Source organism: Meriones unguiculatus, chromosome 17 (assembly GCF_030254825.1).
Source record: "Meriones unguiculatus strain TT.TT164.6M chromosome 17, Bangor_MerUng_6.1, whole genome shotgun sequence".
NCBI classification, from domain to species: domain Eukaryota; kingdom Metazoa; phylum Chordata; class Mammalia; order Rodentia; family Muridae; genus Meriones; species Meriones unguiculatus.
In genome coordinates, this window is record NC_083364.1 from 51,416,605 (window position 1) to 51,428,746 (window position 12,142).

Genomic DNA, 12,142 nt, shown 5'->3' on the forward strand with positions numbered 1-12,142 from the left:
AGGCCTTGACATAAACAGGATTGGCTTTCAGTGTAGTTGAAGTCAGTATGATGAGGACATATTGGGTGAGAAAAAGGAGCGTCAAAGGAGAGCATAGATGAGCCCAGATGTTACCATCTAGGATAAGGTTGTTCTGAGTAATATAGTAACTTTGCATTCCCTGCAGATGATCCATGTTCACTAACTAGAGGTAGAATGACTCCAAACATGGAATTGTCCTTATAAATGACTATTAAGTAGAAAAGAGTTCTCTGGAAAATTTCGAATGTTTCTCCAAACCTTGTTTTATCATGGTTACCAAGATGATTTCCAATGTATTTAAAGACTTGAGGTTCCCAAAGAAGACTCATTCCAAATGATACTGTAGCTCTATAACAGCTCTGCCTTTTGCTCTGTTTTTGTGATTGCTTTTTCTTCCTGACTCTTATGCAGCCTTGGAGAAAGTATAGCAGCAAACAATGTATACAGACAGCAAGAAACGGAGAATATGCCCAGGAAAGTGCCTTTGCAGCCCTTAAATCACTGTTTTTCAACATCAGCAAAGTGCTTAACGCCTCCTCTTTCAAAAGATAATGCGCCTGCATTGAACGTTGAAGAGCTAATAGAGAAACTTCAGGCTGGAATGATGGTAAGTGCTACTGCTACAAATGGGCTTGTGCTTAGTACCAGGCAGCCAAGTGTCAGCTCTCATTACAGATTTATTTAAACAACTTGAGATACAGAATTTATCCCTGAAACTTTACTCTGACATAGAAAGTAAAATCTGGACATTTTTCAAAGAAAAGAAACAGTTATTTAAAAAGAAAGAAGCTGTCATTCTCGCCCCTTTCTATCTGCCCACCAAGCTTAAGGGATATTTTTAAATGACCGTATGAATATTGAACCTTGTCAGCCAAATTAGTGAAGTATTTGTAACCTACTTGATAAAATTGTATGTTTTACTCTTTGGACTTAATGGTTTAGTTGCAAAGTCGACTTTCATTCTTTCTCTTGTTAAATTTATAATTTTCTGATTTGAACTCTATTAAAACCAGGTAAAGGATCAGATTAATGATATAAGAATATCTGACATAATGGATGTTTATGAGATGAAACTTTCCACATTAGCCGTGAGTACAAGCTTATTATAACTGTGTAATGATATATGCATTTCACAGATGTTTCTTAAACAATGGACATTAATGGTGTATTTTCTTCTAGTCTAAAGAGAGCAGGTTGCAAGATCTCCTGGAAGCAAAAGCCCTGGCTCTTGCACAGGCTGACAGACTAATTGCTCAGTATCGTTGTCAAAGAACTCAAGCAGAGACAGAGGTCTGTACACTATGTCAATAAAGTATGTGATTAATAGAAAACTTCAATGAAATGAAAAAGATGCACAGTACTAGTTACAAGTATCTTAGTAACACATGTAACTGAGGTGAACTATCTTATTTCATGTAATTCCTGTTTTGAAACTCTCTTCCCTTTACTTTTAGCTACATGATCATCTCAATTTTCTTTTCTACTTGATTGATGTGTTTTTGTATACATATCATTAATATTCTACCCTTGAGTATAAGAGATTCTCAGAATTGTAAGCCCTTTCCTTATTTTTCTGCCATATAGATTCAACCATTACTAAAAGTCATTGTTCCCAAACTTAAGGCAAGCTGAGAGCATTTTCCAGAGCACTAAATACACTGTGTTGTTGAATTTTGTAATTTGGGAAATGCTTGAAATTCCGAATAATCAGTGGTGAAGTACTTAAACCTTGTTTTAAAACCTTGTTTATATAGTGGTCTATTAACGGCTTAGATTTGCTGACACAGAAATCTGGAAACACTGTTTACCTCTATTAATCACCATGTTCAGCTGATTAGAAATAACTTTCTGCTTTGTCTCCTACCTTCACTTGCTCTGGGTCATTCTAGTTTCTTCTTCATGGGTGTTGTAGGAGAGCTTTTAAGTAGTCTTTCTACCTTAAGTCTGTTTGACACCCTTTGCACTCTCAATGGTTTTCTCTGTTTTGTTCTCTTTTCCTTTGTTCCTGTTTCTCCAGTGCTTTACGGTAGTTGTCATTACTCTCTCATGTCACTGGGATTCCTTAATTTGACACGCAAAAAAAAAAATTCTCCCTCATCTTACGTCTTCCATTTTTGCTCATACACTGCGGGTAAACTGCTTATACTAGTTGGCATTTTTGGTAGAACCTCCCATAGTCTTATGTTTTCTTAACCGTATTTAGAGATCTTTTCCTCTTAATACTTTATCCATATTCAATTATCTTTTAAATGCCTACATCCCCAGAAGCTTCTATGGTCCATTTTCTCATTCGTATGTTTGGCTTCCCTTCTATCCCTCCATCTTGTGCTTGCCTCTTCATTGCATTTTCCAAACCATATGAAAATCATACTACCTCCTACCCCTACTTGTGATATTAAAGCCTACTTTTGAATCTCCAAGCTCCATTGCATTCTTGGAATATAAGTTTGGCAATTAAAATATACATGATATGTATCTTATAGGTGAAAGGTTGGTTTAATATGAAATTCTTAGCAGATTCACATGGAATTTTTACATTATTTCAATTAATAAATTATAAGATTGTATGGTGTTTGAAAGAGAGATTAAAATTGCTGGTAAGTAAAATACCTTTACAATATTTCCAAGGTGAAGGTGTTGTAAAAATTATAAGAAAATATAGCTGAAAGGAAGGAGAAAGGAAATAAGCATATATTCTGTCCCTGGATAATGTATTGTCTTGGTTAATTTTCATGTTGCTGTAGTAAAATACCTTGACTAAAGCAACTTAAGAAAGAAAGGATTTATTTTAACTTATAATTCAGAGCTTTCTTGGCAGAGTGCCATGAGTCTGAAGTGGCATTATACCCAGTCAGGGAGTAGTAATGCTTTGCTCACCTCCATTTCATGCATGCCAGGATACCTTGCAGAGGAAACAGTCCCATCCAAAATTTAGATGGGTTATTCCACATCAGTTAACCTAACCAGATAATCCCCGTCCAAAATCTCTCCTGTTGGCCTGGTGAGATGGAGTTACTATAAAGGTAAAGGCCTTTATCACCAATCCTGATAAACTGAATCCAGTCCCCAGGACACAGATGGTGGAAAGAGAAAACTGATCTCCACAAGTTAGTCTCTGACCTCCACACGCACTCAGTGGTATGCACTTACCCAGACACAAACAAACTCAAACCCACAAAAATTAATTTGAAGTAACTTTGAATGCAATTATGGTTTTGGTGGAAAATTATTCACAATGGAATTATTTTATACACAAATTTAAACTGCATAAAATTATCTCCAGGTTATGTATATGAGGGGTATGAAATGTAAATAAATGTTAAGGTTAGATGTGGGTATCATGATATGTTATGTATGTGCAGATATTCCAGAACCTTGAAGAATCTGAAACAATTCTGATTTCCAGCCTTAATCAGATTTGGAAGTAGTTAATAATATACAACTGATACAGTTTTCTGTAGCCAGTAGTTACTGAATTAAATATTTTGTAGCTCTTTTAAATAGTACAGTTTATCAACTATAATGTGTGCTCATATTACATGCATGTATTATTTAGTGCATTAGGCAGTTGTTGTGCCAACATCACATAGTGTACTTAAACTAAGATCACTACATTATAACTAGGAAAATAATCCAGTGGAAGTACCACTAGCTATGTGATACACTTTTCTCCAAGCATTACAGCATGATGTATGTATATGTGATAGTGGAAAAAATGTATGTTTCATTTTCTTTTGAGGCACGAACACTTGCAGGCATGTTAAGAGAAGTTGAGAAAAAAAATGAAGAGCTTAGTATGTTGCTGAAGTCACAACAGCTGGAGTCAGAAAGAATCCAAAATGATATTGAGCATCTCTTTCAACACAGTAGGAAGTTGGAGTCTGTGGCTGAAGAACATGAAATACTGACAAAGTCCTACATGGAACTTGTTCAAAGGTAAATAAAGGTTTCTGTGTAAAGTTAGAAGCTAAGTGGGCAGGCCACATTTCCTCTTCCCTGAATGATTTTTGAAAACATTTCTTAAGTTGTGACATCAAAAAATAAGTAGTACATAAGAGATTTAAGACTCTCTAAACATGAACTGAATGAGGACAAGAGAAGAGACATGCCAAAGTGGAAAAAGACCACAAGGCCTCAACCCTCCACAAAGAACTACAGACAACCAAGGAATGCTGGTAGCAGGAGAAATAGTCTAGTCCAGGGGAGAGCAAACCAATTGGTTTTCACTATGACCTAGAACAAATAGTGCTTGATATTTTGGCACTGCTCTACTGCAGATATTGAATGAGGGCCAGAAAGATGGCTCAGGGCATAAAGGTTCTTGCACCGAGCCTGGAAACCCAAGTTTGATCCCTAGAACATTCACAGTGGAAGGATAGAGCTGATGTACTCACACTTTCACACACTCACACCATGAATACTTAAACATTCACACACTCACACCATGGCATATTCCTATACACACATACAAAACAGATAATCCATATGTAGTTTTAAATTATTGGATCAACTTAGTTGTCACTATTAATATTAAAACTGGCAGTTGGTCATTTCAGCAAGTCAGATTAGTTAACAATTGGGAATTCCATATCATTTTACCTAATACTGCAAAAGTTTGTGTTACTACTTGCCTTCAATTTTCTTTGAGTACAGATTACTGTGCCATGCATGGCCTCTTCAGGTAAATTGTGGAGTTAAAGAGCATAGTATACTTTTGACAGGTACTTCCAGGTATCCATGCTGGTTTCCTCCATAAAGACACTAACACATTTCCTTGTCTTTTTTAGAAATGAAACTACTGAGAAGAAGAATACGGACTTACAGACTACTTGTGAGTCCCTGAATAAACAAGTTGAGACAGTGAAAAAGTTGAATGAGTCACTCAAGCAACAAAATGAAAAGTAAAGCCTCTAATTCTACATTCTAATTATTTATTTTGAAAAGACAGTGATTCTCTTTCTATATAGAATATTGTTTTTATTGCTAGCTAGAACTCTTTTCTTTTAGATTACAGTGTAAATATGGCACTTTTATAAATAATTACAGTTCTTACGATTTTTTACTTAATACTTTGGGGGGTGAAATAGCACAAATTTTATTCAATAATTTTTCTTTTATAACTTCAGAGCTATTGCTCAGTTGATGGAGAAAGAAGAACAGAGAAAAGAAGTCCAGAGCCAGTTAGTAGACAGAGAATATAAATTATCAAGTAAGTTACTTTGTTTGAGATACTGTGTTTTCAGCATATTTTGCTTTGGAAGAAAATCATAGTGTGGGATATTTTAGTTTACTACTGCTATCTACTTTTCTAATTTATTTTAAAGATTTTGTTTTTATTTTTCTTAATTTTGTTGTTTATGTGGATAGTGGGGCTGTGTGCAACTGAGTGCAAGTGGCCATGGAAGAGATTTTGGATAAACTGATTTTCTGCAAAAGCAATACCTCCTCCAAACTGCTGAACTATCTCTTAAGCGCCAACTTCTCTTATTTTTCCAGTTTTAAATTACTTCCTAAACAACCTTCCTTCTCTCTGAACTTTCAAAATTATTTTTATTATTTTTATTCAGTTGATTGAATAGAATTTTTTTTTTTTTTTTACCAACTCTAGGGGTTACAAGAAATAATGGCCCTTTTTAAAATATGTTTAACATAACAGCAGGTGGCAGTACTGCATAACTTACAGTTACTAGTTTCTAGATGCTGTCCCCTGTGAAATGACCCACACAGGCATGACTACTCTAACTTACCTTCTGTAGTGCAGAGACCTAACCTGCTTTTTCTTTTTTTTTTTTTTTTATTTGCCATGGTTTTTGCTTTCTGATTTCCAGCAGCCCTTATGCTCTGTGTTTCCCTGTCCTACCCCCAATGCTTGTTTAGAACAGAGGAAATGGGAAAAGACAAGAACTTGCTATTTTATAAAGAATACTGTAAAAAGAAAGAATTTGGGGGTATTTTTGTTTTATTTATTCTTTACATTTATTGTATGGGGGATGAGATTTGACCATGTGGAGGTGAGAGGACAACTTATGAGAGTCAGATCTCTCCTTTTACCATGTAGGTTCCAGGGATTAATTCAGCTAATCGTAAGCACCTTTACCTTCTTAACCATCTCTCCCTCCATTGAGGTGTTTCTTTTAGGCAGTAAATTTTGTATAAATATTTCTAGCAAGATAGTTGATCACCTTCTTCATTGCTTTGCTTTTCTTTTATAGTAGGAAAAGAAAACTTTAACTTTTTCATAAGAACATGGCTATTTGTTTGTTTTTAGATTTGCGTAAAATAGCAAAATCCCAAGAAGAAAAGATTAGTGTTTTACAAAAAGAAAAGGAAGATAAACAGGAAGCCATTGATGGCCTTAAAAAAGAGTTAAGCAGAACAGAACAGATAAGAAAAGAGTTGAGTATTAAGGTAAGACTCCTCAGTTTTCCTTGCAAAAAATTGAAAAGTAGTTTTTTAAAAGGATAAACATGTATTGATTTTTTTTTTTTTTGGTTTTTGTTTTTAGTAATTTCAAGTCATTAAAGATTTCTGAATGTGTATTTACAGCTGAATGTGTATTTTAAGTGTGTATAGAATATAGAAAAGGGGTTCATAGGTCTTCATGTGGCATGTTGGTGGCTTTATGTAGGTTGATAGTTCTGTCTCTTCTTACATAAGTGGTTATGATTTTATATTTGTTCAGAGCCTTATTAATTGCAAAGAACTCCTAAATCTTTTTCTTAATTATTTCTCTTTTACATATATGCATATCAAAATATTAGCATTTATAACTTAACAATTAGGAAATGGCATGTGAAGTTATATATAATAAACATACTTTGTGAATTTTAATCTACTGCTTATATATTATGATTATATAACTTGAGAGGTGGCTGTGAATTGTGCTTTCTAGCCCATTTACTACCAAAAAGTTAAGAATAGCCCTACTTTAAGACTGAACTTTTCCAGAGTAAATGTAACACAAGGGTCATTGAACTTGATAGAATATTTAGAGTTTGGGGGAATCTGCATTAATCTTGTTTTTTTTTTTTTTTTTTTTTTTAAGTACTATATAGTATGTACTGTTTCTGCAAAAAGAAAAAATATGTAGCTGCTCTATCGGCTGTGTGTGAGTGGATATGTGAGTGAACAGGTTTCATTTTTACATTTTTAGCCCTGGTTGGCCTCTTCCTTTCTATGTAGACCAAACATGGCTTGAATGTGCAGAAATCCACCTGCCTCCTGAGTGCTGACTGTTATCATTGGCTTTAAAGTATAATTTTAAAGTTCCAATTTATATCTTATTATTCTAAATTCACTTTATAACTTAATTAAAATACAATATATGTAATTTGTCCTATAGTGACACTTACAAATAAAGATTAAAATCTCAACTGAAAAGCCATTCTGGCCTATTTAATCTCTATTTCTTGTCATTCTTCCCTCACTCCTTAGGCTTCCTCCCTAGAAGTGCAGAAGACTCAATTAGAAGGTCGTTTGGAAGAGAAAGAGTCTTTGGTGAAACTTCAGCAAGACGAGTTGAACAAACATTCTCACATGATAGCAATGATCCACAGTTTAAGTGGTGGAAAAATAAGCCCAGAAACTGTGAATCTTAGTATATAAACATTATGGCTTTGGGGAATTTGTACATGAATACTTTTGATGTATTTATATATTAGAGGTCACAGTAAATGGAGGAATCATGACTCCAAAACAGTTATCATTTGCTTGCTGTCTATTGACTTAGTAAAAATCCTAATTTGTTTGATGTTTTATATGATCTTTGGAATAGAGTTTGTTTGTTTGTTTGTTTGGTTGGTTGGTTGGTTATTTTATGGTTTGGTTTTTCTAATGTTTGCCCCTACATGTCTTATTTATTTTCATTTATGATTATAGTCATGGATTACTTAGTATCAACCATGGATCATTTATATAAATGTGCTTTTAAGTACTTTCTTTAATTTGTGACTATATGAGACACACAGACTATGAGGGATAAAATGTCACTAAGCAATATCATTTTTGGGGACTATTGTAATAAATATGATCTATCATTGACTAAAATATCACCGTCACCAAGTGATATATTTGTTAAATTAAACTTTCTTGTTACAGTAGTCTTAAAAGATTAGTTGGCTCAGATCAACTAGTAAAAGGAGAAATGGTCTGATAATACTAAGAAATTTCTCTCTAAAGTTAATAGTATTCTCTAGTAGATTGAAAGGACTTTTCTATTACTGCATAAAAAATGAAATAATGTAAAGCCTAAACGCTAAATTTGAAAACAGTGCACTAGTTATGAGAAACAATGTTTAAAAATTGAAAGTGTCCATTATGTTAAATGATTACATACTTTCTTAATAGAATTATTCTTCGTAGAATTAATCTTCTCTAGTTCTTTTATTTGGCTTGTATTATTATTGCTTTTTTTTTTTAAGGCATATAGTAAGCTAAGGTAGTCTTTAACTCTCTCACTTTCTGTTTTTATTTTTTGTTATTGTTTTTCAATTTTGTTGTTTGCTCTTTAAGATGCAGTTTCTCTCTGTAGTCCAAGCTGATCTTGAGCTCACTGTGGAACCCATGCCTTTCTATGGTGATCTTCTGCCTTGGCTACCAAGTGCTGAGATTAAAAGTGTGATCTACTTATATCAGGCTATGTTTTCTCCTTAAAATAATGTATGTTGACAAACCCGTTATCACTTTCAAAGGTAATCTGATTTCTATCCTAGCTAGTTAAAAATGTTATTTTCTGTAGTATAATACACATTTAATGTATAAATATTTTCCAACTGAACCATTGAAATTCGAAGCAAAAGTATACTTGTTTTTATTCATACAAGGGATTTTTTTCAGCACTTTTTATTTGAATAAAGTGCAAGTGTGATGTTTTTAAGAAAACATTTTAGATCAGTACTTTTGATATCCTTGTTATGTTATTCGTGCATTCTTAATCATATATGATTTATGTGAGTTTAGTTTTCTTTTCATTTTCAAATATAAAAAATATGAATTTGGGTTTAGGAATTAATCATATTTTCATTTTAATGGTTGCATTAAGAACTATAGCTGGATGGTGGTGGTTTATGCCTTTAATCCCAGCACTTGGGATTACAGAACCAAAAGCTCTGTTAAAATGAAAAGAATAAAAAATTAAAAGGAACAAATTAGTGAACGAACTAAAAATTCTAGGAAAAATAAAGCTGTACAACTCTCTAGGCACTGAAAATATATAAAACCCCATGTTACCCCATAGAATTGTCTGTGTGCTACCTAATAACACTAACTATACATGCTTCTGAGCACTTGACATGTGGTATATACAGCTGAAAAGTTGGATTTTTAATTTGTTTAATAGCTACTCTATGGGACACTTTGACATTGTGATATGACATTATCTACATTATTTTAGGCATACTCAGAGCTATCCTGGGTGGAATGCTACCAAAGGGACCCAGGTTAGATTTGCCTAATAGGTCATATAGTTTTCAGTTACAATGTTAAACTTTTATCTGAAAAATAGAAAAAGTGATGCATAAGATGTAAATTGCACATGATTCTGAGTTGGTGAACTCTTACATCTTCCTGCTCTGTTTTGGATCATGAATCATATTTCCATCATATCTCTACTTCATATTCTACTTTCAGTTTGGCTATTTTATTTAACCCAGTTATCAGATCATGTTCAAAGGTACTGAAATGGTTTATTCAACAAACCTTTACTTTATAATACTTAATAATGGCCCTAAAACATGCCAAAATAGTAATTTGGATATAACCGTTATATCTCACTTAATTAAAGAACATAGGAGAAGTGCAATGATATTTTGAGATCAATACTATAATTAACTCATTACAGCACCTATTTATAATTACTGTTTTTAATTATTGTCGATTATTATTTCCTTGCAGTACCTAATTTATAACTCAAGCTTTGTCGCTAGGTATAATACTGTGTGCCTGCAACTCTCATACACTGAAAGCACAGAGAGAGGTAGATCACAAGTTTGATGTCGATTGAGCTGTACAGTAAGGTCTTGTTTTACATAAGAATGAAACCATGGACATTGGTAGAACAAGAGTTAGTTATATTTAATAATATGTATTATAGGAAGAATCGTACATGTAGAACTTAGTACTACCTCTGGTTCAAGGCATCTGTAAGAACTTTGGGATATGTCATTTTTGGATGGGTGGGAACAACTGTACTCGAATATATTGATAGTAGCCTTTCTCAAAGTGCAGTCATTTCAGTCTTTTTGTAGGAAAAGCATCTTTCACTGCTTTCTTTGTTTCTTGTAGCATGTTTCTTATTCCTGTATTCTTTTCAACATGTAGTACATTGGGTATTTATCTGGTTGTGTTTTAATTTGATTTTGTTTCTGGTTCTGTGTAGCTCAGATTTTAAAAGCAAAAGTTAATATCTGGATATTTCTTTTCTAAAAAAGTTTTAATTGAGTTCACACTATTTTACCATAGTTGAGGATTTAGAGATGATTAGTATGTTTCCTTTTATTATTTATTCTTAAAACTTGTGCAAGTAATGTTCTTGGGCAGTTTGAATGAAAATGGTCTCAGAGGCTTCTAGGACTGGCACTATTGAGAGAGGTGTCCTTTTTGGAATAGGTGTGGTTTTGTGGAGAAAGTGTTTCACTGGCTTTGAGGTCTCAGGTGCTCCAACCAGGCCAGTGGCTCAAGGTCTATTTCTGCTGTGTGGATCTAAGTGTAGAACTCTCAGCTTCTTCTCCAGCACCATATTTGTCTGCAGGCTACGATGCTTCCTGCTATGATGATAACAGACTAAACCTCTAAAACTGTAAGACAGTCCCAATTAAATATTTTCCTTTATAAGAGTTGCCATTGTCATGGTGTCTCTTCACAGCAATAGAAAGCCTAACTAAAACAGTTCTCTTAAAACTTGATTGATTAAAGTTTATTCCAAGCTGTTTGTTAATTTAATGTGAGGATAAAAAGAAGATGGAAGGCTAATACTTTATCGTAGAAAATCAAATTCGTGCTTCTTCAGGTCTTAACATCATAAAAACTATCTGATAACAGAGATTCCATCATTGGTTAGTTTTGTTATATTAGGTTGTGGGAGACATAGGATTATGGTCACAACTATTAAGCCTTACAATTTTAGCACAAAAGCAGCCTTGAACATTGCATAGGTAAATATTCCCAGCTCAGTTCTAGTAAACCTTATTAACAAAAACTGTTAATTATTTGCTATTAAATGTTCAGTTTGCCCACTAAGAAATCTCTCTTTGCTATTCCTTGTCTTATGATCTGTTTTGTTTATTAATAACTGTTACTACATTTTGTATTTTCTTTGGCCTGTTATATTGTTTTGTGTCATTTCCTTTTGTACATTTATATATAAAACATTACTTGTAGATACTTTACAGGTAGGACTGATTTCGTAATCTGTTTTGACAATAAGTTCTTTTATTTTCGTTCTCCACTTAAGAGTTGATATTGTAAGTCAGTATATAAAATGCAAACCTCACTTCTCCATAGCACCACTTATCACGTCATCCTTTATGCTACAGATGACTATATGTTGCTGCCTATATGTAAATAAATAGTTCCCAAGCATTATTACAGTATTCTTTAAATAAATAAATTACTCCAAATGTCATCAATATATTTACCTATTGCTTGTGCTGAAGCACAATAGCTTATAACATGACGTGTGGGTTTGGGAGTCATAACTAAGTTCTAGGCAGAGTCAGCTAATAACTTTTTCTCTTCTAATTTTTATATATTTATATTAATCCTTTTGTTTCTTGTTCTTACCTAAAACAATTATTAAACTGATGACTGCCAATTTTTCCTTACTTTTTAATGACAGAGATTGAATACTTTTGTAATGTTATAATATACCTCAGCTCTAAGTAAATTATATCATTTAATTGAGGAAAATTAAAATACTTAATACTTTTTTTATTTTGGCAGTTAAGATAACAATGATTGGTTGAGACAGAGAATGAATGAGTGTATGTGTGTGTGTATAGGCACATTGTTGCAATTCCAGCGATTTGAGCTTTCTACTCTATTTGAAAAAACAAATAATGCATGTTAAGAATGTTGAAGACTACTCTGGCCTGGAAAGCACCCCACAACTCCAGCAGGCATTCAC

The 12,142-nt window shown here is 33.4% G+C and overlaps 1 protein-coding gene across 1 annotated transcript in view; it reads left to right on the top strand.

Moving 5' to 3' along the window:
* The window catches only part of Cip2a (cellular inhibitor of PP2A), a 31,374-nt gene extending 19,601 nt beyond the window's left edge, over window positions 1-11,773 (top strand). Inside the window, exons 14-21 of the mRNA XM_021660962.2 lie at window positions 433-628; window positions 1,035-1,109; window positions 1,201-1,311; window positions 3,761-3,957; window positions 4,809-4,922; window positions 5,148-5,230; window positions 6,290-6,429; window positions 7,456-11,773. Coding sequence (XP_021516637.1) covers window positions 433-628; window positions 1,035-1,109; window positions 1,201-1,311; window positions 3,761-3,957; window positions 4,809-4,922; window positions 5,148-5,230; window positions 6,290-6,429; window positions 7,456-7,626 — 1,087 coding nt within the window. The 3' untranslated portion in view covers window positions 7,627-11,773. The remainder of the gene's footprint in view (window positions 1-432; window positions 629-1,034; window positions 1,110-1,200; window positions 1,312-3,760; window positions 3,958-4,808; window positions 4,923-5,147; window positions 5,231-6,289; window positions 6,430-7,455) is intronic.
* The last annotated feature ends 369 nt before the right edge of the window (window positions 11,774-12,142 follow it).